The 27,933-nt window shown below is 34.7% G+C and overlaps 2 protein-coding genes across 5 annotated transcripts in view; one reads left to right on the forward strand and one right to left on the reverse strand.

The window, feature by feature from the left end:
- Positions 1-983, reverse strand: part of FAM227B (family with sequence similarity 227 member B) — a 312,350-nt gene extending 311,367 nt beyond the window's left edge. The window contains exon 1 of the mRNA XM_074294460.1: positions 857-983. Within this exon, the coding sequence (XP_074150561.1) occupies positions 857-862 (6 nt within the window). The 5' untranslated portion in view covers positions 863-983. The remainder of the gene's footprint in view (positions 1-856) is intronic.
- On the forward strand, positions 920-26,066 carry DTWD1 (DTW domain containing 1). 4 transcript variants are annotated; one of them, XM_074294462.1, is made up of 5 exons: positions 920-1,057; positions 13,199-13,496; positions 19,050-19,193; positions 20,061-20,328; positions 25,640-26,066. In XM_074294462.1, exons 2-5 carry the CDS (start codon positions 13,227-13,229, stop codon positions 25,891-25,893), a joined length of 936 nt encoding a protein of 311 aa, XP_074150563.1. In that variant the 5' UTR covers positions 920-1,057; positions 13,199-13,226; the 3' UTR covers positions 25,894-26,066. The 4 variants fall into 4 exon arrangements, with proteins under 4 accessions (XP_074150563.1, XP_074150564.1, XP_074150566.1 ...); XM_074294463.1 differs by having other exon boundaries at positions 13,199-13,472; XM_074294465.1 differs by having other exon boundaries at positions 985-1,092.
- The last annotated feature ends 1,867 nt before the right edge of the window (positions 26,067-27,933 follow it).

A 27,933-nucleotide genomic window follows, 5' to 3' on the forward strand; every position in this document is an offset into this window, starting at 1 on the left:
ATTTTTTTCTAAAATGGCCTCTTTTACCTAATTTAAAAAAAAATGGGCATCAGACTCTCAGTGTTTCTGACTAAGACAGAAACAGTTGCTATATATAATATTAATGTACATTTTTGTGTAAGCTAAGCCAAAGCCCCTCTTCCCCACACTCAGCACCAAAATAAAGAGTGCGTCAGACGAAAATCTCAACAAAGCACTGCAAGATCATGCCATCAAGAGAAACTCTCGAAGAAGTTATCTTAATTAAATTTTGGAGGAAATGCAGCCAGGTTGCCTAATGGCTAGTGTTGGCCCAGAAGATGAAATTCAAAGTCACTAGCGACAGGACCCTGGAAAATCACTTAATCGCGGTCTTCATTTGAAAAAAGGGGGACAGTAGCCCGACCTCCTAGGCTGTATTAAAGAAGATAGTAAGAAAGCTATTATTACCCTAGGAGGGAGGGGCAGTTATTATCCCCATTTTACAGGGAAGGAAACTGAGGCTGCGTCACAGAGCTAGTTAAGCGTGTAGGCTCTGAATGCGAATCCCCCTTCCTCCCAGCCCACTAGCCCCGGGGCCGCTCAAACACGCAAGTGCAGAGCTCCGGGATCCGATATTCTGTCTCCAGGTCTAGTTCTCTAAATCTTGCTGAACCCCGGCTCCTCCACAAGCGGCTCCGGAGCCTCAGGGCGGAGCGACGGGCCCGCGCAGAGGCAGGAGGGGGTCAGCCCCACAGAGGAGGCACCGAGGTCCAAGCTCGCCGGGTACGAACGCTCCGAGCGGGCCGGCCCATGTGGCGGGTATGATTTGTCGGAGGGGAGCTTGAGGCGGGACTTCCCGCCTATTCCCGCCCCTTTCCTTCCTCTGGCCAGTTACCTTCATGGTTGCTCTTCGGAGATCAGCTCCAGTAACGGGCTCCGGAAGCGCGCGGCGGTGTGCCACGGAAACGGGTCCCCCGGAACTGGCCGGCTTGGGGTCCGTCCGCCCCTTCGGACACGGGCTCGTTCTGAGGTGGAGAGCAGAGCGGGAGACCGGGCCGAGGCGCCGGGAGCTGTAGGCCCCTCCGGGGCTGTGCAGGTCGGAATCCCATCTCACTCTGTGTCCTTCTCCGGGTAGGAGGCCGGAGCCGGGGGGGCTGGAGAGTCCTGCTCTGAAATGGGCTGCAGGCCCTGGGAGCGGACTCTGGGCCTGGGAGCGCGGCGATTCTGTAGTGGAGCCGAGGGGAAGGAAGTTTAAATTCTGGTGATTTGGACGCCCTTCCTGCAGACTGCTCCATCATTCTGCTCCATACATATACATGCATGCACGCACTTTTGCATAACTGTATACATGTAAATGCAGGTGTTTGCATTTCGTGTATGTCCTGTGTGTGCATACATACAAATACATTGTGTAAAATACGTATATAGTCTCCAAGGGTAGCTAGATGGCGCAGTGGATGCTGGGACTGCGGTCTGGAAGCTTGTTCTTCCTCATTGAACTCTGGCCTTTGAGACTTCCTCACTGCGTTACCCTGGGCAAGTCACTTTACCCTGCCTCAGTTTCCTCATCTGTAACATCAGCTGTGGAAGGAAATGGAAGAGCACTTCAGCATCTCTGCCAAGAAAACCCCACATGGGCTCAAGAAGAAAGCGTGGGACTGAACAACTTAGTCTCAAGTCCCATAGAATTTTAAGCTGTATAGTGTGCATATGTTTCAGAGTGTTTTCGATGGAGAGGATGTGCGTGGAAAAGGAAGAGCCTCTCAAAGGCACAGAGAATAAGCAATAACACATTGTTGTTGTCCATGAGGTTAAAGTGATTGGGTAGACTGGGGATTCTTAAGCGCGCTGGACTTGGATTCATTTTATGCTGAATTTGTCAATTACTGGGCTCAGATGATTCACCTCTAAAATTAAGGGTCACTGAGACCCCTTTCAGGTCAAACGTTGGTATTCTTGAATTTGTCAAGTTGTTCCTTGGCAATATTGGCCAGTTAGGAAAATTCATTAAATTTCTTAGTGTCATTTTGAACCATCGATGAAGATGACTAGAAACTATTTGCTTTCCATATTTATAAAAACATTAAAAAAAAAACACCTTATCAACAATGCTGCGAGGTGTGGAGTAGATACATTGAGGCAGCTAGGTGATTAAAATGCATAAAAAGCTAAACTTGGAATCCTGAAGATAAGCTAAAACCTGCCTCAGATACATTACCAGCTGTATGACTTTACCAAATATAGATGCCAAGTTTCCACATTTTTTGGATGAGTCAGTACTAGTTTATTAAGTGCCTACTATGTGCCAGCAAACTGAAATGGAGTCAGAGATAGCCCCAAATCCAGGAACTTCAGTAATTATCTCATGTGGAAGTCATCTGTAGCATAGCCAAGAGGGCAGCCCTGAAATCAGAAAGACTTACTTTCTTGAGTTCAAATTAGGCCTCAGACGCTTTCTGTGTGATCCTGGGCAAGTCACTTAACCTCATTTGCCTCAGTAAAAGACAGATTGAGGAAGAAAAAGGCAATATTAGTCCAGTGTCTTTGCCAAGAAAATCCCAAATGGGGTCATGAGGAGTGGAACATGTTTTAAACAGCTCAAGGGCAGGGGATGTCTCATTTTTGCTTTTCTATTTTTGGTACAAGCAACATTGCTTTGTAGATAGTTTTGTTGAATTACTATTTGCCTTGGTATTTTGTCTAAGGCATGTGATCTCTAAGGGCTGGCTTTGTTATTCTGTTCAATGGGAAAAGGCATCCCTGAGTGACTATAGTTCCCAGAAAGTTTTGAATCAACAAGTATTTATTTATTGCCACTTATGTATAAAATACTGTGGTGGGATTTGTAGAGAGGGCAAAAGAAGTATAAATTTATAATCCTTGTACTCTGAATAGTCTGGATGTGATTTCTTTGACATAGGGAACTCACAAGTTGGTACCTTTTAGCAACAGATAATCTTTGAGAGTTGAATGAAAAGACTAAGTGACAACACTTAGAAGGTTTTGTGACTAGTTTATGGCAGAAGGACTGGAACTCTGGTTTTGTCGGCTTCAAGGCTATGGCTGCACGCTGTCTCACTTTTGCTTATGTTGGGCACTTGTATGTAGTGTTCTTGTTGGTTTTCTGGAAGTCTCTGGACCAGCCTTCAGTTCAGTAATCATCACAAGAATAGCCAGGTGTTAAAGTCCAAATTCTTTATTGTCTCCCTGCTTGGGGCTGGGCCGCTTTCTGGAGAGCCTTTCAGACTAGTCTCAGTGGGGGAAGTGCAGGAGGGCAACCACCATGGTGATGTGAGATGAAGTGAATCTGTCTCTGAATCTCACCCTGGCTCTTATATAGTCTTTTACAATTACATCATCATAGATGTGAATCTTATGGAACTATATTAAGTACTAAGTATATGTTCTGAGCTATTAATTACCATGCTAAACTAGATAACCATTGTCTTTATCAATTCTACTGAGTTAACATCTTGTAAGAATCGCTGTCCCAAAACACTTATAGTTTATACACATTTGGAAGAAATCTGGAACCATACCAGAAAATCATAGGTGTCATATGAGTGATACAGTCAAGGGAATTAGGGATTCAGAGGGTAAAAAGATCATCACCAACCTGAGTGAACCTTGGAAAACCTAATGCTTAAAGTAAAAGCTGATTTGAACTTTGAAAGACAAATATTTTGAATTAGGGGTGATGGTGAATTTCAGGCAAAGGGAACAAAAACATGAGCAAAAATCGGAAAGCACAAATAGATTGGAACAGGGCTTGTTTTTTTTTTTTGTTTTTTTAAGGGAAGTAGTGGGATAAAAACATGGAAAGATATGTTGGGGGCACATTATTGAGGTTAATTAAGGCTCATGGAATTTATTCTACACAGAATTGAGAGCTAGTGGGGCATGAAGTTTCCTTTGTGGTGGTTTTCTGTAGCGAGCTGTCGTCTCTAGAAGCTGCTGGATCACTCTCTGGGAAGAGATCTGCTGTGTCTTCTACTCAAATCTCTCCGACAGATTCTTCTTCCTGTAACGAACCGTTGTCTCCAGGCAGTTGCTGTTAACTCTTGTCCAGAGAAGTGACTTCCCTTCCTGCAGGGAGCCCCGTCAAGCCTGATGCAATGCAGAGTCTTTTTTCTATCTCTGGGAGTCCTTTCTTTTATTCTCCCAGAGAATGGGCGTGGGATAATGCAAGGGCTTCTGGGAAGAACCACCTCAGCCAATGAGCCTGCTCCTTCCATCAAGTCAACCTGAGTTCTCACCTTGTAATTGTCCAACCTGAATTCTCACCTTGTCACTATCCAGACAACCCGAGTTCTCACTTAGTAATCCTAACAGTTTTCAATTTTCATTTAAGTGCTTATTATATGCAGAGTCTCCTGTTGGGTGCTGGGGCTATAGAGAATGAAACCATTCCTGCCTCCAAGGAGCTTATTCTACTGGAACAACTCTGTGCCCTTTGTTTAGCACTTGGTACAGTATTGCTGTACACAATGTATTGCTCTTTTCATTTACTTTTCCTCCTTATTTATTGATTCCCTTTGTTTATCATTTTCATTTCCCTTATCCTATGATATATTGCTTGTTAAAAGATTTAATAAGAAAATATTTTAAGAACGAGAGTTCACCAAATCTAAGATGTAGGCTGAATTTGATTATATTTAAAATTGCATACCTTTGAACCTTGTCTCTGGAAAGAGGAGAAAGAACATTTTTTCTACTCTTCTCTGAGCCAAAATTGCTGTTTGTAATTATACAGTATATACCATCTGGGTAGCTAGTAGATATAATGAGGTTGATGAGTCAGGGAACCAAAATATGATGAGGTAAAGTCTAATTTTGGGGGCTTCCGGTATGGGAACCAAAAATATGATGAGGTTTAGTTTTTGGGATTCCCTTTAGTAGGGAACCAAATGATAAGGTCTGGATTTAGGGAAACAAAATGAGATTAGGGTTTCTGGTGGTCAGGGAGTTAAATGATAAAGTCTAGTGTCAGGTTTGAGGTTCAGGGAACCAAATGGAGAGGTTTGACTCCTCTGTACCCCCTTGGGATTTGGCGCAAGGGTAGGGAGTTTTGGGGAACTCCCTTCTGGTGGGGCAGAGATTCTCTATAAAGGAATTTACAAACCCCCTAACCTAGATTGATAAAAGAGGTTTATTATAGGGATTGGGAAGTAAAGTTAGAGATCCTGACAGAGAGGCTTGTTAGAGAAATAGGTGAGGGTAAAGAAAGGGTGGCACTGGAAAAGAATGTTATTCCAGTGGGCAGAGGCTTCCTTGGCATAGCATAGCCTAGCATGGAATGCTTAGAACTTCTGCAAAGAGGATTTTAGATTGGCTCTTTTATAATAGGAGCTTTGGCTAGAAGCTTAAGGGGGCTAGTGGGTGGAGTCCCAAATTGGCTCTCTACTAGCTAGGTTTCAGCTTGAGCTGGAATTTGAATAGAATAGAATTTCTTTAATTGTATAGGGTTGGAATTCAAACCAACCCCACCTAGATAACAGAATGAAACTGTTTGTCTTGTTTCCCTCAGGTTGGTGTCCCTCACTGAGACAGAGTTGAAGGAGATTTTCTCCCTCACGGATTTTTAGAGTTTCAGGGTCCTTTCTTCAAATATAACAGTCGATAGAGTGCCAGGACCTGGAGACATGAAGTCCTGAATTTTAATATTGCTGTGTAACTCTAGTCAAATCACTTAACATTTGCTTCAATTTACTCATCTGTATAATGGGGACTATAATAGTGTCATGTCACAGGGCTTTTGTGAGAATTAAAGAGAGAGTATTTTTAGAGTGCTTATCACTGTGCTTGGCATATAATAAGCTCTAAATAAATGTTAATATGCCATCATCTTCATTATTATTAGGTTAATTTTTAAAAATGTACATTCTTGTCATTTTGTTTATTGTTTTCTTGGCTCTTGCTGTTCTGTGTTAGTTGATATGTCTTCCCATTCTTTTATGAATTCTTTGTATTTGTTACTTCTTAGACTAGAATATTACATTGCATTCATATGCCACAATTTGTTAACTATTCTGTACTCAGTGTTTTCTTTGTTTCTAGTTGTTTTCTATCACAGTTGCTACTACAGAATGAGTTGATAGGAATACTTTAACATAATGCATTTGATGTATCTTTCTGAATTAAGTGTTCTCAGGTGTGTATGTGGCTTGTAGCAGGATTTCTGGGGGAAATGGTATTGATATTTTAATCACGCTTTTTAAATTCCAACTTGCTCTTCAAAATAGTTTGACCATTAATGTATCCACCAATGGTATATTAATGTGACTTTCTTCTATCAATTAATACATATTTATTAAGTACCTCCTATATGCCAGGCACTGTGCTAAGTGTTGGGGATATAAAAGATGGTCTTTGCCCTCAAAATAGCAAAAAATCAACAGAGGGAAGACACTAGACTTAAGAGAAGGAAAACTTCCCATAGAAGGCAGTGACAGGGGTGTGAAACTGTGTCCCCTTTTGATCTGTAAAATTAACACTCTGGAATTCTGTTCCTTTTGTTACCTGGCCTCCCAGACTCCATAGAGTCTGAGAGAGAGCATATCTCCCCAGACAAATTAAACATTGTTATTCAATTGGAAATCTTGGTCAAAAGCACTCCATTGATCTTTTGGGTGTACCACTTCTTCAGGAAATTGCAGATTTTCAAAAAAGACCTTGCTCTGATAATCAGCTTAAATTGCCCCCAGGCTCCCCACCCCTTACCAAGATTTGCTCATAAAGTAGGTTTCCTCATTTCTTTGCAGAATGTCCAAAGAGAACTATGCCTCCTCCCTTGGTATAGCTGCCTGTCAGGACCCCTGCCCTCTGTGCAGATGTTCTCTTCTCAGCAGAAAACCTTTTGTTATTTTTCTGCCACTGAGGAAGTTAGTCTTCTAGCAATGCTGACCTCAGTAGTGCCAATAAAACTTCCTTTTTGCTATTTCGGGTTCGGGAATTCTTTCATGAAGAACATGAACGAACCAAAAGGGGATTCCCACAACTCTCTGACTGCCACTAGGACTCCATCAGTAGGACTTTAATTGGGATTTGAAGAAAGCTAGGAAGTCAGTAGACAGCACCATTGACTCTTCAGTTTTTGTTATCTTTGCTAATTTGTTCCATATTAAGAGAAATCTCAAAAGATTTTTTGGATTTTTATGTCACTTAACAGTTGGGGTAATCTTTCATTTGTTAATAGTTTGCAGTTCTTTTGAGAATGATTTAGTCATATCTTTTAATCACTGATCCATTGTAGTGGCTCTTGTTCACATATATACATATGCATATATAAAAATACATATTATATATGTATTCATATGAACATACAGTCAGTTCTCATTACTCATGGAAGTTATGTTTTATAAAGTTGTAATGTATACTGAAACATTGCTCCTAAAGGAAAGACAGGGTTAAGTTCCTGCAAGTCTTTAGTCACATTTACTTCAGCACTTTCTGCATTGGTCTCACATACGTCAGTAAATTTTCTCATCTTTTTTTGGGCATTCATAAAATGTTATTGATTCATAAATTCATAAATTTTTGTTGATTCATAAGCATTGAACTCATGGCCAATTTATATATGTGTAATTTATATCTGAATGAAGATTATCTAGTACATAGATTTTCTCCATAAGGCACATTACAACCTTCTACATAAGTGTTACATAGTAAACAGTAAAATCACCACGAAAAAGCATAATTTTTTTTTTTTAATGACAATTATATAGACTGTGAAATGGGCACTTACTTCTAATTTGAGATCTGAAGTTAGAAGGCAGACTATTGCCTTGGTTAGCCTGAGCTGGAAACAAGGGCATGTGCTGACTCAAATTTTTTGCTATTCTGAACATGTCTATGTTCTTAAGACTTAAGATTTAAGACTTTTTGTTTCATTTCATGTGGAAAAGCTTGAGATCTTTTGCTGTCTAGAAATAACCTCCTATAGCTGTTGGGGTTATTAATAAATTTTAGTGAATAGATGAATTTGTAAATATGAAATTTGTCAATAATGAGCACAAACAATGTGTGTATATTTCCTGTGTATCTTGGATATCAGACTATATTAGAGATAATCACTGAAAAGATTCCTCCTGCCCCCTTCCCTCCCAACTAAAAGTTTTCCTTATCCTGACTAAATAGATTTTTTTTTTTTTTTTTTTTTGTTTAAGAGTTTTTAAGTTTCATGTAATGGGAACTATCCATTTCATCTCTTATGGTTACTTCTAGCCCCTCTTTGGTTAAGAATTTCCCAAGTCGTTTAAACTCCTGGGCTTCTTTTTCCTCATCTGTAAAATGAGGTGTTTGGACTTTATGATCTCTTAAGATTTTTTAATAGCTCTAAAAACTTTGACTGCTAGTATTCAAATAAGTAACCAAAAGTGTGGTTGCTACAGACCCACTGACCCAAATTCCCAAACTCATCCTGCTGGTTACTCTTCCTGTACAAAAACTGTGGGAGGAACAGATCTATGACATTTTAGTCAGAGAGCTTTGCTGTTGTATTCCCCATACTTTAATTTAGGTCTTTTCACTCTAAATCATGTTTTGTTGTGTTTTTGTGTGCTATCTTGAGGGAAATTGTTAGAGCAGTAGGGATAATGCTTTGAATCCTGTAATTTTGGCTACCTGTGGAAAGAGTTGATTTGTTTTATATTAATTTTTGCTGGGTATGGGAGAGAGGAGAGGAATACATCTACTTTCTTTGCCATACCCTCTGAGAATGTATGGCCAGTTTGATTGTGGGCAGTGGAGAGTTTTCCTAAGAGCCCTCTTTCCAAGCAGTATAGAAGTATGAAAGTCCAGCTGAAAGAGAAGCAAAATACCACAAAACCCCATACATTCCTGAAGTTTAAGTAACGGGATCATAAGATTAAAGCAAAATAGTAACTCAGTGATTATCTAGTCCTATCTTTTTATCTGAAATTTTAGGAAACTAGGACATAGAACAAGGGAATCTCCTGCCAAAGTCATGTAATAAGTATCAGAGCTAGAGATTGAATCCAGCTTCTTTAACTCCCAAACCAGTGCTTTTCCTATAGTACTAGATTGAAATTCCTAGGCATCCATTTTGTAGCATGTGGACCACATCCAATAAAATTTCTTGTCCTTACTGACCTTTTGGAGAATAAACAAATCCCAAGCTCCCATGTACCCCTTTTCATTCCTTCATTATTGTTCAATAGATTCAGTAGTCTGGTTAATTCTGTGATCTCCATAGGTGCATTCAAGGCCATCAAACAAAAACACTAAATTCTGAGCAAAGTAGAAGTGGGGAAGGACCAAACTCATTTAACTTTGAGTTTCTTTAGGATTGTTTTCAACAATCTGGAAAATCTAAAGCTTCTGTTAATGAAAACTAATTTCTTATACATCCCTGGGCTGTAAAACAATGAACCTAAACCTAAATATTTGGCTAGAGTAAGATTGGCTTAGTAGTATATTGAATTGGATTTCATTGACTTGTATTCAACATCATGTTGGTCATCAAAGCAGAACATGGTAACAAGAATGTGTATCTTGCACTATGAGATTTATTTCATATCCTGATCTCCAAGACCGGGCAGACCTTAAAAACCCCAGGAATTCCTTCTCAACAGAGTAATCATTTTATTCCTTTCTATAAAAAATACTTCAAGAATAGTATCTGAGTTCAGATCCATAAATTAGAGGAGTTATTTCACAACCAGGTGACTTGGGGTAGAAAGATCTACTGAGTAATTTTTGAGATAGGGAGGAGGGATTGGATCACCCTTCTAAACTATTACTTGCTCTGAGCTCTTTAAAAACCTAAAACCTGGACCTAATCAACATGGACAAACAATTGGTTGTTTATCCCCTTGGGTAGATTTGGCAAATATATGCTACTCTTACTTTAATGATCAGCATACTTTTTTTTGTTGTTGTCTTTTTATGTGGGCTTCAACCTCACTGTGATTTGCAGTCTGAAGAAAGCCCCTGATGAGAGGTTAAATCAGTGTCACAAATTCCTTAGCAAATTATATTGTATTTTATTTTCCACTCCATTTTTTTTGTTCATTTTGCTTTCTAGTTTTTACAACCACAGAAAATTTCCTATTGCTTTTGCAGCATTTCTTTTGTCACTGTCTATATGAAAAGTGCTTAGAGTTTCATAGTTAAACACCGCAATAAGGCAAAATAATAAGAAAATCAGTCTGTAGCAAGGGAATGCATATTAAATCTGAGGGGTCTCTACTTTCTTTTCTCTCTTCAAGATGCATTTTGGTAGTTGAATATGTATATGGTAGTCATAGGTAATTATCCTCCTTTGGAAAAAAAAATTGAAATAAAAAAGTTATTTTACTACTTTTACCTTTTTTTTCCCAAGATTCAATATAGACTCTACTTTGAAAGTTACCTACCACAATATCAATTTTTAGAAAGAATTTTAAAATGATCTAGCCCATTTTATATCAGAATAGGAATCATTCCTAAATATCCCAAATAGCCATGACCCCAGATACTCTTTGAAGACTTTAAGTTAAACCAGTTTTGCAATCAAGTATATTCTGTTTTTAAAAACTTAGATTTATAGCCAAATTAATTTTCTAGACTTATGTAAGAATTTAATTTTATAAGGAATATTATTGATTCTAATATCTTTGGCAGTAGAAGGTCCTTTGTTTTTGTGGTTTTTCTTAAATTTAAATGGGAGAAGAAAATCAGTGAAACAATAGAACCAACTTTCTTTTGGTAATTTCATTGTCATTTTAAAAAAATACAATACTAGTTGTAACAAGAAATCACAACTAAATGTCTTTTAACATTCAAATTCTATATCTTATTTATTATGTGTTTCTTGATTGTGCTAATTAATGTACTGCTTACATAAACCAATAATAATAATTTACAAATAGTAGACTTGTAAAATACCATATATATATGCATATACATTATCTCATTTGTTATTATCCTTGGGTGTGTAATATTCTTCTCTAAAATGTAATATTCTCTTGTTGGGGTTTTCTTGGGATCTCTGGAGGCAGCCTTAGTTTCAGTTCAGTAATCACCACACAAGTACAGCCAGGGATTAAAGTCAAAATCCTTTATTGTCTCTTTCTAAATCTTGTCTCCTTCACTTGAGGCTCTGATAGTTTTTCTGAAGGCCTTCTGGATCTTGGTTTCAGTGGAGAAGCGAAGGAGGAAAGCCTACAACCACTTCTCTGGTCTTCCCTTGTTCTGATTCTGGCTGAGTTTGTCTGAGTTTATATGCTCTCTTAAAATTACATTATCATGGCTATGAATCTTGCTGAACTATAGTAAGTACAAAGTACATATACTGAACTAGAGAACTGTTAAGCACCATGCTAAACAACCATTGTCTCTATCAATTTCATTGACTTAGCACCTTGTTTCAAGTACTGGCCCATAACGGGGTGATAAATATTTTAGGTATAATATTTTTGTAGGTGGGAAAAAATTAGACTCACCAGAGTTAAATGAGTTAGCTGCAGCCACATAGCCTATTTCAGAGTCTGAATTTGAATAGATTTTTTTGGAGATGACAAGTTTAGCCCTCTTTACAATGTTCTCTCTTCTCCCTCTCCCTGTTTTTCATTTTTTTTTCCCGTCCTCCCTTCCTGTTTTTATCAGTTCTCATGGGTTCAACTCTCACCTCTATGCAGCTGACTCCCATATCTACATAACCACCATTAATTTCCTCCCTGATCTTCAATTATATGGGACCATTTGCCTGTTAGAAATTTCAAACTGGAGGCTCCAGAAAAATTTCAAACTCAACACATCTAAAATTGAACTCATTTTCTTTTCTCCTAAACTCTCCCATCTTTTGCTATTTCTTTTGAAGACACCATTATACTTCCAATTTCCTAGGTTTGTGACTTCCATTCTATCCTGTATTCCTTTCTCATCCCACCTAAAAACCCATTCACTTACCAAATCTTGTTGTTTCTATTATTATAACATCTTTCACATCTGACCCCCCTCTCTTCACTCACAGAACTCCTCACTTCTCACCTAGAGTATTGCAATAGCCTCATTTGTCTCCCTGCCCCAAGTCTCTCATCACTCCATTTCTTCCCACAAACTGCTGCCAAAGTGATTTTCCTTAAGAGAAGATCTGTTGTTTCTAAGATAAAATATAAACTTCTTGGTCTAGCTTTTAAAACCCTACATAGTTTGGCCCCAACATATCTTTCTAGCCCAACTGGACATTATTCTCTTTCTTGTTTTTTTGTAAGGCAGCCAAATTGGACTTCCCTCTTCCTGATTCATGACACTCCATTTGTCTCTGCCTTTCCTACTGGTCATCCCATATACTTGGAATGTTTCTTTCCTTCCCTCTTTTTCCTAGTACCGTCAATCTCAATCTTATGTATGAAGTCTTTTCTGATTCTTCCACCTGTTAGTGTCTCCCTAGTTTATGTATATTTATATTTATTCACTTTTACAAACTATATATATTTATATGTATCTGTACTAGTTTTTCCCCATTAGACTATAAGCTTCTAAGAAGTATTGTTTTGCCTTTTGTACTTAGATCCCCAGGGCTTAGTACAGTGCCTGGCATAGAGTAGGAACTTAATAAGTACTTGTTCATTGATATGACTGTATAACCTAAAACAAAAATAATGATTATACTTCATTGAAAAAAATGGATTTCCTACATCATTGAACTTCATAATTGAAAAAAAGATACTTATAGGCTGCTTTTGCTTTTTAATTTTGATAGAATGTTCTTGAAGTAATTGCTATTTGCCATTTTTAATTAGTTTTGTTTTTCAAATATGTAAAATTTAATAGTAAAGAATTTCAATATTTATTGCTGTTACTATTAATTGTTATATATTATTGACATTTCAGTTTTAAATTAAATCAATATGTATATTCAGTTTAGTTTTTTAAAAAAAGGAGCAGGGTGTTCTTACTGCATTTGGAATTAGGGGACTTTGGTTTAAATCCCACTTCATCTATTTAGTACCTGTTATAGGTAAGTCACCATCTTTAGGGTATCTCAGTTTCATCATCCATAAAATGATGGGATTGGGCTCAGTGATTTCTAGGATCTCTCCCACTACTAAATCAATAATGCTATGAAAAATAACTTTGTTTTATAAAATATATTTGTATAAATGCAAATGCATATATGTATATGTATGATTTTTGTATATGTATATGTTTATATGTACACATATGCTTTTTGCTGGTAATTTTTTATGTTGAAATTCTTCATTTGCAATATTTTATTGTTCTTTGATTACAGGTGTATTGGCTCTTCTCTTTGGAATAAGATGTCTCTAAATCCACCTCTGTCTTTCAAAGAAGAGAAAGATAGTAAATCAGAATTACAGAACATTTCTTTAACTAAAGAAGATCCCCTTCAAAACTTATGCTTAGCATCTCAGGAAGTTCTCCAAAAAGCCCAGCAGAGTGGTAGAGCCAAATGTCTTAAATGTGGAGGCTCAAGAATGTTCTACTGCTACACATGTTATATTCCAGTTGAAACTGTCCCAGTTGAACAGATTCCAGTTGTGAAGGTTTGTCAAAAAAGAAATGCTTGGGTATGGAATAATGGTTCAAGAAACTTTCTGTATTTTTCTGCTATGGAATGGCTACAGTATAATTAAATGGTTCCATTAAGTAAATTTCATTTTTCATAGCAAATTCAAAGTAATTTTTCACTCCTGAGATGATATGCCTCAAAGAATTTAGTGTTAAAGTAGTAATTCTTCTGTGCTTTCTTATTATAAGCATAAAGTAGCTCAGTAAATTAAATATTTCAAAAATTTAGTAAACAAAAGTTTAATAACAAATCTGATGTGACAATAAGATTTTTATTAAATACTTAAGTTATTGTCTAAAACAGAAACATGGCATATACAGATGTTTGTGATATGCCTCATTCAAAAACCATTTGAAAAACCACCTGAAGCATCCCAAAATATGACCAAAATATTTCAGATCTCAACTACAAAACAACCATTGTCTAATAAACCCAAAATGGATTTCATCTAGACTTTCATTCAAGAACATTCCATCACAGGTATTATCACATAATAGGCCATATTCATAGAAAACACATTGTACTCTGAAATCATATAAATTAAATCTGGTTTTCCTGTAGAAACAGTGTTGCTGAAAAAGAACTTGATACAGTATTTAAGTGACCACAGAAACATTTTCATATATTCAGCTATTTACCCATATAAATAACATAATTACACAATATGAAAATTTCTAAAATATAAATAAAACATGACAACCATATTAGATAAAATATTTTAATATGATTTAATGCATGCCTAATGTGGTTGTAAAATAATGAATTTGTTATTTTTTTCTTCTGAGATATATATAAATCTATATGTTAGTATTTAAATATCCATGTGAGTATTGTCTACCAAGTAGTTATATTGCCCAGGGTTTTTTCCCCCTAATATCTTTAGCAGCATATGCAAGGTGCAAAGATAGGAAATGGAATGTTATGTAGGAAGAGGGGCAAGTAGGCAGCATGGGCTAGATTGGAGTGGACCTTGCTGGCAAGTTCTGACTTCCTTTCAGCAAAACCTGAATAGGAGTGATGGACACAAGCACAACTTAGTAGGATTGTTGTTAAGGACCATGCCTAGGACAAGGGACAGGTCAATTCTTCGAGAGCCTCCACAGCTCTTTTGAAGCTGTGAGACACAATATCTTATTTGTTTTCTCCATTCATCAGATTTCACTCTTTTTTTTCTTTCTGTTCCAATTTGACCAACCTTGGGACACTTAGAGAGGGGCAATACTGTTGTTGGCCTGAAATTAAAGAGATCATGAAGACAAGGATTGTGGGGCCAGACTGAGTCTGGGAACGGAGGGATAGGCAGTGTAATCGACAGAAAGCTGTAAATGCAGAGACCAGGATGGAAAATTACTATCAGTGGAGTAGGTGGGAGCTTTGACTGCAAGGTCTTTCCCATTACAAAGGTGATAGAATTCCAAATTGCAGCCTAGTATGTAAAGCTGGATAGAGCTCGCTTTGGTTGTAATGTATGGAAAACTTGGTTTTTGGTACATTATCCACCTTCCTACCACTTATGGTGAGTACTTGGGCAAATGCATAAAGATGGGAGAGAAGGGAGTTGTAGAGAAACAAAGGGTATAGTGTCAAAAGATGAGCTTGGCTGGCCTGTACCCCTTCCTCTTGTTTTACTCTGAATCATTTTGCTCTTAATTCTCACTCAGAACTCTTCACTTCTCCCTTGACTAGTTTTTTTTTTTTTTTTTTTTTTGCTATTTGAATATTACATGAATTAGTGTAAATTATCTATATAAATCCTCCCCAACAACAAAAATAAACTATGATTCATTTTAGTTACTTGTTAATTATGTAAAGCAATTGATACTAATAACCAGTAATAGAGAAACTTATTAACCTAAATGAATCTTGGGGTTGACATAATGTGTGTGGAATATATAGGTACACATGCATTTGCATATAAACACACACATGTATGTATACATACATACATATATAAGTAACATATGCACACAGGTACTCCCTTTTTTCTTTCTGTTCCCTCTCCTTCATCCTATAGTAACAACAACAAAATAAAGTAAACCAGCCTGCCAGTGAGTAATATCCATGGCAACTAAAAAGCCCAGCCCTCCCCATGTCCAATCATATTTTATTGTACAGAGTTGGACTTAGGATTTCATTAGTTTAGGGAACTCTACCTTCAATTAATGTCAGATAGTACTTTCTCTGTAACTTATAATTTCATAAAATTGCCTAGAGCATTAATAGTTAAAGTCACTTTCCCAGGGTCAGATTAAGTGTCAGGTGGGACTTGAACTCAGGACTTTATAGCTGTGAGACCAAATTTTAATCATTTATGCACACAACATTTTACAGAGTAAATTTAAATTACTCAGTGATTTAGAGAAGTCCAAAGCTTAGCCGTATGTGACAACCTCTTCAGTAGGTAGAAATGTAGGCTGATATAGCCATTACTTGAAACATGGAACTCCAAATATGAAAGGTCCACTGGGGAGAGGGGGGAATGAAGTCTACAAAGGGAAAAAATGAAAATTATGGTCTAGCTCCAACAAGTCATGATTTACTTAAAATACTTTATAAACATGGCAGAGTATATTTACTTTAAAAGGATTTTTTTTTTTGAGTGAAAAAAACTGGTCCCCATCATCTTTTTTTTTTTTTTTTTTCTTCTTTACGGATGCAAGAAATATATCCAGGAGGCCATTAAGGCAAGATTTGAGTTAATCCTATGTTAAAGCTGAGACATTGTATTGAAAGAATATTTGGTTCTAGATCAAGAGTTCTTTGCCTTTTCTATGTCTTGGATTTCTTTGGCACACTATAAAGCCTAGAGATTCCTTCTCAATAATATTTTTGAAAGCGTAAAATAAAATACAAAGGATTATAAAGATAAACAATTATATTGAAACACATTTATCAAAATGTTAAGGGCAACTGTGGATGACTTAGCTATTCTGAGCAAAACATTGATTCAATAAGATTCTAAAAGATTCATAATGAAAAATGTTACCCACCTTTAGAGAAAGAATTGAAGGAGTCTATATGCAGACTCAAGCATACTATTTTTCACTTTGTTTATTTGTTTAGTGTTCTTTTTTGGGGGGTCTACATATTTTTTTTTTTTACAACATAAATAATGTAAAAATATGTTTTATATGATTGTACATGTATAACCTGAATTGTTTGCCATCTCAGGGAAGATTGTAGGGGAGGGAGGGAGAAAATGTAGAACTCAAATTTTTAAAAAATGAATATTAAAATTTGAAGCAAAATAAAATTATATTTAAAAAAGAAAAACCATTAACTTTAGGTCACAACACTGCCTCAAAGTATTTAATATTGCAAGAGGAAATTATATAGTGATGACTTTACAACCTTCAGTTACTGATGGAGAGGTGAATTGATCCTACCATTCTGAAGAGCAATTTGGTATTATGTCCAAAGAGCCACCAAACTGTGCATACCTTATAACTCAGCAAAACCACAAGTTCTGTATCCCAAAGAGATCATAAAAAAGGGAAAAGGACTTACATGTGCAAAAATATTTATAGCAGCCCTTTTGGTGGCAGCAAATTTTTATAATAAATATTATTTCCATGGGGGGGCAGGGAAAGTAAAATGGACAGTTAAGCAAAATGAAATATTAAGGGGGAAAAAGTTCATAGATTTCAGGGAAAATTATATAGAATTAAGGAAAATATGTACATGAATTGATGCTGAGTTAATTGAGCAGAATCAGAACATTGTACACAATAACAGCAAGATTATATTATGATCAACTATGACAGACTTGCGCTCTTCTCAGCAATGCAGTGATCTAAGACAATTCCAATAGACTTGGGATGGAAAATGCCATCTCTATCCAGAGGGACAACTATGGAGATTGTGGATCAAAATATTTTTTTTAAAGCTTTTTTTTTTTTTTTTTTGCTTCCTTGTGCTTTTTCCCTTTTGTTTTGATTTTTCTTTTACAAGTGAACAAGTGAATATAGAAGTATGTTGAAAATGGTTGTACATGTATAACCCATATCAAATTGCTTGCTTTTACATATATATGTATATATGTGTATATAAAAATGTTCTTGACACAAATACTGTACTGCTAGTAATTGGATTCTGAATAGCTGAGTAATTATAATGAAAATATCACTGGATAACCTTTGCTTTCAGAGCTGAATATTAAAAATAAGTTTAAAATGGTTCCATTGAATACTATAGCCTCAGTGAAGAAATGCATGTTTGTTTTATATAACATAGCTATTAATGTTATGAGGTAAAACAAATGCAGATTTTAAAAAATATTTTCCCCAGTTACATATTGACAATTTTTGACATTCATTTTTTTATAAAAATTTTTGATTTTGATTTTGAGTTTCAAATTTTTCTTTCTATTTTCATCACCTCCCCTTTTCTGAAGAAAGTAGGCAATTTTATACAGTTTATTACAGCTGCTATCTCGTAAAATGTTTTCATATTAATCACAGTTATGAAAGAAACAGATTAAAAGAAAAAAGTAAAATAAAGTAAGTGAAAAAAATGTACCACTTAGCATTGAGTTCATCAGTTCTTTATCTTGTTGGAAGAGCATTTTCTTTGATGAGTTTTTTGTGCTTGTCTTAGATCATTGTGTTGTTGAGAAGAGCTCAGTTGTTCATCACATAGTGTTGCTGATACTGTGTACAATGTTTTCCTGGTTCTGCTCATTTCATTTTGTATTAGCTTGTGCAAGTCACTCCAAGTTTTTCTGAAATTTGCCTGTTCATCATTTCTTATTGCACTACATTCATATACCACAACTTATTCAGTCTTTTCTTTATAGATGGGCATCCCCTCAATTTCCAGCCTTTTGCCACCACTGAAAGGGCTGCTATAAATATTTTTGCACGTATAGGTCCTTTTCCCTTTTTATGATCTCTTTGGGATACAGAACTTATTATATTGCTGGTTCAGAAGGTATGCACAATTTGGTTGTCCTTTTGGGCATAATTCCAAATTATTCTTCAGAATGGTAGGATCAGTTCACATTTCCACTAGTAGTGCATTAGTGCCCCGATTTTCCCACATTCTCTTCAGTATTTATCACTTTCCATTTTTTTGGTCATATTTTGGCCAATCTGGTATCTCAGAGTTGTTAAATTTCTATTTTTCCAAACAAAAGCGATTTAAAGCACTTCTTCTGCCCATAGATAGCTTTGATTTCTTCATCTGAAAATTGCTTGTTCATAGCTTTTGATTATTATCAATTGAAGAATGGCTTGTATTATAAATTTTTTGTTCTCTATTTGAGAAATGAGTCCTTTATCAGAAATACTTGCCTGTAAAGATTGTTTTCCAGCTTTCTCCTTTCCTAATCTAGATTGCATTGGTTTTGTTTGTATAAAAGCTAACAGGTTTGTTTTTAAGACATGCTTTCAAGATGGACTTAAAGATTCTTTTTTAGTTAATTAAAAGTATGTCTGGAAATTTATTATGTACTTGACAGTTTAGCTTAAAAACCCTATGGTCCTTTTTATGAAAACATATATATTTTTACATGTAAATTAGATTTTACGCTTATCTTTTTTATTTGCTCCAGCTTCCATTGAAGATTGATATCATTAAACATCCTCATGAGACAGATGGCAAAAGTACTGCAGCACATGCTAAACTCTTAGCACCTGAAGATGTGAATCTTTACACATATCCTTGCATTCCAGAATATGAAGAAAAGAAGCATGAAGTAAGTCACCTTTTCTTAGTGTGTCTCACATGGTACTTAAAAATAAGTTTTCAAGAACTATATACAAGAACAATTCATTTATATGAATATTGTTGAAGAACAGAAATTCCAAATAACTCATGCTTATTTCTTTAAGTAGAAAGTTTTAAAAGCTTTATTTTTTAGAGTTTTCAAATGGTTTAAAAAACTATTCAAAATGGAACTATTTCTAATATGTATCATATACATATTTTCTGAATTGGTAGACTGAATATAATTTATAATATTACTATGTAAAATTAGAATAATAATTTGTTTCCCTACCAAATTGTATGCACATTGTATTTTATGTGCATACCTCCTCACTTATTAGTTTATTAGAAATACTTGCTGACTGAATTTAGTCATTTCTTGAAGGGTTAGGGTCATAGTTATGAAGGGTCATAGTTATGAACATTATTACATTGTGTGCTATAATAAGGTATCCTTGGAGGCTTTTTGAACTATATAGATTTATTTGTTTCATAGGAATATATTCCATACTGCTGTATTGTATAATTGTTGTATCTGCCTTTGTAACACCTAAGCTGTGAGATAGCATTTCTTACTAATATCAGTGTGTCATTCAATAGAACAAATCACTCTAACTCTTTACTCCTCCCTCTTAGAATGGAAATAAAACCCACTTGAAATCCAAGTGTTATATGTACTAAAGGAGTTATATAAATAGTAGAAAATAAATCAGTGTTATTAACTGATCAGATTTTTTCCTTAAAACAGTTTTAAGTTAACTGTATTAAATTAAATATGAATTTATCAGTTTGCATTCATTTTTAGTTATTAAGGACCCATTCAAGACATTACTGATTGGAATTTTCTTCATTCTAGATTGTACTTGTTTTTCCTGGTCCCAATTCTGTCTCAGTAGAAGATATTTCCCTTCATTTGCATAAACACAGTCCAAGTAATGTTTTGTATAGTAGCGAAAATGACAGACCTGAAAAACTACCCAGTAAGCGCCAGAAAATGGAAGTAGAAGAGAATGGAGATACAGTGGACAGCAGCAAGAGGGACAGCAATTTGCTGAAGAAAGTTGTATTTATAGATAGTACCTGGAACCAGACCCACAAAATAATTGCTGATGAACGACTTCAAGGTAAAGAGATTCCTAAATATATAGAAATGTATCATGCACATAACAGGAATGTAATTTATTTGGTCTAATTTAATTTGAATATGGTTATATGTATTTTGCCATTATATAGGAATATAAAAATCTGAATACAGTAAAAAGCATCCTTTTTCATGTATTTGCATTTGGTATATTTTACTGTAGTCTGCAAAACAAACTTGGCAAATCAAAGATATAATCAAGTAGAGATTGAATAAATAAAGTTGTATTATGTTAGAATGATTACTTTTTTCAGTAGAACTTGTGCATATATTTTAAGCTTTTTTTTATGACAGGAAATAAAGTTTATTTTCCATTTTCTAGGCCATTTTGTTATCATATTTAATGTTGAAGGATATCTATCTCTATCTCTATCTTTATCTCTTTACCTATCTATCTATCTTAATATTTGTCCCTAACAGAATATAAGCAGTTTTGGTTAGTTTAATTTACTACACTTTTAAAGACCCATAAGCAGCTAGATTCACTACTTACATGGCCTTAGCATCAATGGGACCATAAACTTTGCTGCTGCTGCAAACATAGCCAAAATGGTCTTTATTAGTTATATCCATCATATTGGGTTTACCATTAGTTGATTTTTTAAAAAACAAAAACAAAATTTTATTTTCTTAAATTGATCAGAATTAATTTTATCAATAGATTTTTCTGGGAAAATATTGAAATTAAGAAGGGGGAAAACCTTACCCTACTGTATTTTATAGTTGAGTAAGGAAAACCTCATTTGCTTCAGTTTCCTCATCTATAAAATGTTAGATTTCAATTGTGAATTATTTAAGTTCCTGCTATAAAAGGAAATGGCAAAGGGTCATGAAGAATTGGGTATGCCTGAAATGACTGAACAACAATAAGGAGAGTGTTGAGTGAACTGGTACCAGGTAAGGGAGAGAAAAATGAAGGATTAAGATGTAAAGAAAAATACAGTGGGTTAAAATTTAGGAAAATTAAATTTCCTTTTGCCTCTACTTTATACTGTGATCTTATAAGTCATTTAACTTGTATCTTTCTTCATTTCCTTGTTTGATAATAATACTTGTTTATCCAATTGTGACTAACATCTCCCTCCCTGAAAAAAAAAAAAAGTACATATGAAATCAGTCATGTGATTTTTCACATTGGTAAACCTTAGTTCTTTAACCCAATGAATATAACTTTCATCCATCTAGGGAAAGAAAAATCAAAATATATTTGACTAATACTAATAATGATGATGAAAAAGGTCATATATTGAGTACTCATATGTCAAGCATTGCCTTTAAGCTCTGGAGATATAATTAGAAAAGGCAAGATAATACCTTGTCTTAATAGGGGAAGACAACATGTAAAAGAAAGTTCAGGTGTAAGGTGGATAAAGAGCTCCAGAAGTCAGTCCTAAGGATTAATGGGGTAAATGGCACAGCTCAGAGATTCTTAGGGGCATTAGCAGGTCACACTATAGTACCTAGGACTACATAGGACTTGAAGCCAGGGAGATGATAACATCTAGAGCAATGGTATCAAACTCCAAATGAAGGAGACCACTAATTCAAAATGTAATTTTTATCCTTGTATTTTATTGTATATGTATTTATTTTGTTACAGACTTCCCAATTACATTTTAATCTAGTTTGAGCAATATTCTCCAGTGTATTGAGGGCGACATGCAGCCTGAGTCATATGTTTGGTACTTGATAGGATGGAAAGGCAGGGAAAATGGCAAGATCTAATGGTCTGCTATTTCATCCAAAGAATTACAATTGGTAACTTCCATCTTGTTCAGATGATGTGAGCAGCCACATTATACTACTTTTCCAGTAGTCCCAAATGAAATATGGACAGTTTAGGGGAGAATGGATAGATGAAGATAAACTAAGGTAAAAAGTTACCTCTGCTGGCAGTTGAGATTCTTAGAGTTTTGGTAAAGAATTTTATGAAGGGGAGGAGCACTTGAAGCCTATCTTGGACTTCCTTTTCTTCAAACTCATTCATACTTTCTGGCCTTGGTTTTTCTAAAAGTTTCAAGTTTCTTCACAACATTTTGATGTATTGCATCAAGTGATAAGAAAGAAAATTTCACTCAGGGAAATTCTGTTGGTAATATCCTAGGATGGCAGGATTTGGATAGTTCTAAGAGAAATTTCAATCTGGAATTGAAATCTGTGCCTTTGGCACAGGTAAAAGAATCTTTTGTCATCAGTGACTAGAGGAGGTATAGAAGAAAACTTAACTTCCATTGCTTTTAGAAATAATGGTAAACTAGGAAGAAGATCTGGAGACAATTATAGCAGCCTGATTTACAATTTAACCAGAGCCAAGCTAAAGTGAATAATGTGATGAGGCTTTACATTATCTTACTGCATGTAATTTAAATGCTCCAAATCTCTCATACTATAATATGGCAAATTTTTTACACTAGTTATCTGTTTTTTCATTGAGTGCACAGAAGTAGTATTCTGGAAGAAGTAAAAGTACAATACCTGTAAAGTCAGAATCTGTTTGTTGGACAATCCCATTCACAATTATAGTGCCTGTATGGAGCTTGGCATATGCTGCTTTTCTCACAAATATCTCATAAGATTGTGAGAATCAAAGAAAAGAGATAATCTGTGAATAATTAGAAAGATGCTGAAGTATTTGAAAAGGTATAAAGCTACTAGAAGCAAATGCTTCATACTAAACCTGTATTCTAAGTACACTTGTGCTATATCGTAGATTTATACAAAATCTTTTTATTATGGCATCCAAAACAGAAACAGTATTCTAAGTTTAAAATTTAGATGCTAAGCAGAAATTTCAGTTTCTTTTAACTTTATTTAGTTGCAAAATATACAACTCTTTAGTAGAAAATTCTTTCCCTTTCCCTTCTCACCCCTTGTGGGCCCCCTGGCAGTACAAGGATTACTTGAGGCTTTGCTTGAATTTATAACTTTTTCATATGTGGTAAGGATGTAAAATTGCCAAAATGTCAATTTTTTCATAAGTCCAAGTCACTTTCACAAGAAACAATCAATTTTTGTAATAAATCATTTTTTGGCTTTATAAATATTTCAAGTTGTTGAAAATGTGCTAAATTAACCAACTCTGACCTCTTATAACATTAAAACTCTAAAACTTAATACTTTGGAACTTTTCTGTTTCTATTATTTTGATTGGTAAGGTCAATAACTTCCTTAACAGGGTAAATTTACACTGTTTTAATAAACTTTGCAGAGCTATCTTTGGGTATTAGGCTCCTATCAAAGTATAGTGTGTTAGCTAGAAATATCAATGGAATACTTGTGGAGAGAGGGAAATCTACTAATAAAAAAAGAATAGTTTCTGCAGTATATGTCTAAAATTAGATTGCCTAAGACATCTGGTTAAGATAGCATCAGGTATAGAGGAGTCTAGATATTCTGCATGTTCTCTAGCCACTGGATTGAGTAATAATTAAGAATTAAAATAGAAGCACTGATCAAGTACTAACCTTGCATTGGGGAAGGAAAAATATGAATGTGAATGTGAATGTTTCACAATTCTAATGCCTAGAAGGGATTTAAATAAGAAAAAGAGGAACTGAGGGTAGTTTGCTCTGTTTTAATGATGTTATTAGGGGAAAGGAAAAAAGTGGTATAAATGAAGAAGAAGGGTGAACTTATATTTCTTCTAATTAGAGTATATGAGAAAGGATGCATAGAGGAAGGAGAGAGCATTACGTAAACTTAATTCTTATCTTATCTGGTCAAAGGAAATTTGAACACATACTTAGGCTTACATACACAACACATAAAAAATGTGATGTAGTAATTAATGTATTAAAAAGAGTGGAGAAACATGAGATAAGGAAGGGGATAAAGGAGTTTGAGGAAGGAGAGGTTACAGGAAGGAATAGTCACAGAAAAGTTCATTTTGAGAGAATGGATAAAAAAAGAAGAGTCAAGAGAAAAAAAAACTGTAAGAACCAGTCATCAGCCTCTTTTGTAATAGAAATGTCATACATGATAGGCCTCTGATGGTTGCTGAAAGGAAATAGAAAGACGTATACGATTTAACAGCCATGTATATTTAATTTGCCACAAAAACCTCCTCATAAACAAATATAAAGAAATCAGAAATATTTAGCATATCAATATTGATGATCAATATCAAATTCACAGTAACCAAACTTTTTTTTAAAAAAAGATTTCTTGTCTGACTATTTAAGTGTGCATTATAATTATTCAGCTTTACTTTTCTTGCCTATATATAGGCAAAATTTTAAGTAAAAACTCAAGCTTTTAAATTTGAGCTGAATTCATATATCCTTGTGCTATGTTTTTATAGTAAATTACTATCTGAAATATCATGAAATATATTCAGGCATTTTTGTTTTAAATATTTTTTTAAAAATTCAATGATTTAAAAATTGATCATGAGAATAGGAAAGTGTTTGATCTGTTGGTTTGACTATTATTATGCCATTGTATCTGTGATCTTAGCCACAGGGCTTTTCTAGCAATGTAGATATAGATAATAGCAATTTTAGTTGTTTGGTTGGTTTCCTATATAAGCACACAAGTTTATTTAGACGACTCCTAGTTTACCTACTCATTTGAATTATTTCTCTTTATATTTTCAGAATTTCATCCTTTAACTCCCTATTCTTCTGTGTACTAACTTCCTCTAAAGAATTTTAGTCCATTGTTCTCTGATTCTTTCTTTTATCCTTTGAAAACTGTTCTCTCAAAATCTAGGGTACATCAATCAACCAATAAATAATTGTTAAGTGCTTACAAAGTACCAGACTCTGTACTAAATACTAATGAATGTCACAGTGTTCTGGGTCTTTTAGCCTCTATGACATTCGAAAATGGAGTATTCATTTTCTTAGAGGGTCCCATCATTTTCATGCCAGCAGTCAGTTCAATTCAATTTAGTTCATTTTAACAAAAATGTATAAATTGTTTGCTATATGTAAGGCACTGTTCTAGGTGGTAAAGATATAAAGATAAAAAAATAGAGAATAGATAGAAGTAGACTATTGTTAGCCTAGATAGATAAGTTACTCAGCTGTTGTCCATTTAGCCTCTTCCCAATTAATATGTGGTAATTAGGTAACAATGATATATAAAGAACATCATTCTATAAACTTATATTATTGTTATGTTCTCTGAAGCATTGTATACATTGCTTTGTTTGGAACCAGAAATGGAAGGAATTGTGCCAATTATTTTAGTGAAAAAATTTAATAGTTAAAATATGGATATTAATAATTATTAGTATCATTCAATCAAAAGGAAATAAAACTTATACTTCGTGATTTTTTTTTTCCCTACAGGGTTGTTACAAGTTGAATTGAAAACAAGGAAAACTTGCTTTTGGCGCCATCAGAAAGGAAAGCCAGATACTTTCCTTTCCACAATTGAAGCTATTTACTATTTTTTTGTAGATTACCACACTGCTATTTTAAAAGAGAAGTACAAAGGACAATATGACAACCTTATGTTTTTTTATTCATTTATGTACCAATTGATTAAAAATGCCAAGAGTTCTACAGGAAAGCAGCAAGAAAATAGTGCTATTAATTTGTGAACATAATAATTCATTAAATTTTGTAATTGTCATGTTTGATAAACTTGTAATAAACATTGTGCTCTGCTTTTTTACTGCTTATGAAATCTAAACCTAACTGTGCTTAGAATAATGGTTGCCAGACAAACAAGAATGGAGAATAGCTGTTAAAAAATAAATTTTTTTTATAAGTATGTGAACTGGTGGTCTGTTTTTACCCATGACAAAAGTAAACAAAAGTGAAGTCCAAGAAGCAGTTTAGAAAGGTTGACTGAGGATTATCATTTTAAAATGTATGGCGTAGAAAATGTATTTGTCTTGCAATTTGATAGTTGCATTCAATGTAATTTGTATTTGTATGGTGCATTTCAAGATCATTTTGATTACATCATACTTTACATAATAACCCTATGAAGTAGTCATTAGTGGTTATTAATATCTTCATTTTATACATGATGAAACTTTGGCAATGAGGAATTTAATAATTTGTTCACGATTATGTAGCTAATGGAGAGTAATGACAGAGCCAGAACTATGAGAATCCTAATTCCAGAAGTGTTTTTAGTTGGCTTTTCTTCCTCTTAAAATTTGAATGCCTAATTGTGTCTTTCATCAATTTATCTTAACCATAGAAATGCAAAGTTTGGTGTAGTCTTAAATTTGTACATGGTAATTTATGTGAGGATTATATAATCCAAATTAATTGAGGAGAATATATTTGGTCTTAGAGATTTGATTCATTTTGTCTTTTTAATCTTTTATTTATATATGTGTGGATAGTATATTAATATGTATTGCTGTATGCTTCTATTTTTAATATTCATATCACTATGCCATAACTTGATTCCAACAAGAGACTGACATTAATAAGGCTTATAACTTTACTCTTAAAGGAAAAAAATCCTTAATCTCTTTAGAAATAAATATTCCCCCTCCCTAAGCAAACTGTAATTTATTGTATCCCTTTCTTTCCAAAAATCCTTTGCAAGGAATCTACCTAATTCATTGGAATCCTTACTTTGGGGGCTTCAATCTAATCTTGTCATGATCTTTTATGGTTCTTAATTCTGTTGTAGTTAACCCCTCCCATTTTCATGTCACTAACAAATTTGATAGTCATGTCACTGATTCCCTCATTTGAGTCAATGATAAAAAACATTCAAAAAACTAAGTTAAAGACACTCCATTGGTGAACTCCTGGAGGACGACCTTCATTGAATGGCCCATGATCATTTCTCACTTTTTTGAGTTGTGACAGCTAGGTAAAAATCCCTATATGCATTGTATGTGTGTGTGTGTGTGTGTGTGTGTGTGTGTGTGTGTGTGAAATCCTTCCTTAGATAGTACCTGAATGACCATCTCTCTGAAATTCAGTTCTTTCATCTGCAAAAGAGAGATAATGATTCCTATGGTGCCTACTTAATAGCTTTATTGTGAGGTGAGGTTTCAGAGATGAAATATGTAGTGCTTTAAAGACTTTAGAGTGCTATATATATGTCGGTCATAAATTTACTTATTTAAAAAATCAATAAGCCATAATATTGTCAGAAGGCCTGAGTTCAGATCCTGTGTGAACTATTATCTGTGTGATCTAGGACAAGTCATTTAACCTTTGGCTTTCAGTTCTCCTCATCTGTAAAACAAGTGAGTTTATCTGTAAGATCCCATTCCATCTTTAAATCCTCATTGAGCAGTTAAGTTTGCTTTTACTTTTTTTTTCAAATACTTTATTTTATTCAAATATTGTTTTACTAGATTGTTTTTTTAGGAGCTTGACCCTTTTCCATGCAATTGTGTTTTCATGATAACATTAAAGGTTGATCATACTATCCTGGAAATATGCATTTTTTCTGTTAAAACTTTCAACCATAATTACAGTGATAGAAAAGCATTTATTATGTGCTTATTTATGCAAAGCATTAAAGATACAAACAGAAAATCCTTCTTCTCGAGAAGCTCACTTTCTAAGAGGGAGGAGAGAAATGAAGGGGAAGAAAGAGGGAGGGAAGGAAAGTAGAGGAGGGAAAAAAGAGTGTAGAGAAGGAGAGGGAAAGAGAGAGA

The sequence above is a fragment of the Sminthopsis crassicaudata genome, chromosome 2 (assembly GCF_048593235.1).
Source record: "Sminthopsis crassicaudata isolate SCR6 chromosome 2, ASM4859323v1, whole genome shotgun sequence".
NCBI lineage: Eukaryota > Metazoa > Chordata > Mammalia > Dasyuromorphia > Dasyuridae > Sminthopsis > Sminthopsis crassicaudata.

Coding starts and splice junctions, on each gene's coding strand:
- DTWD1 (XM_074294462.1), top strand. CDS start 13,227: ATGTCTCTAAATCCACCTCTGTCTTTCAAAGAAGAGAAAGATAGTAAA. Junction 19,194..20,060: donor ATGAAGAAAAGAAGCATGAA/GTAAGTCACCTT, acceptor TCTTCATTCTAG/ATTGTACTTGTTTTTCCTGG. Junction 20,329..25,639: donor TGCTGATGAACGACTTCAAG/GTAAAGAGATTC, acceptor TTTTCCCTACAG/GGTTGTTACAAGTTGAATTG.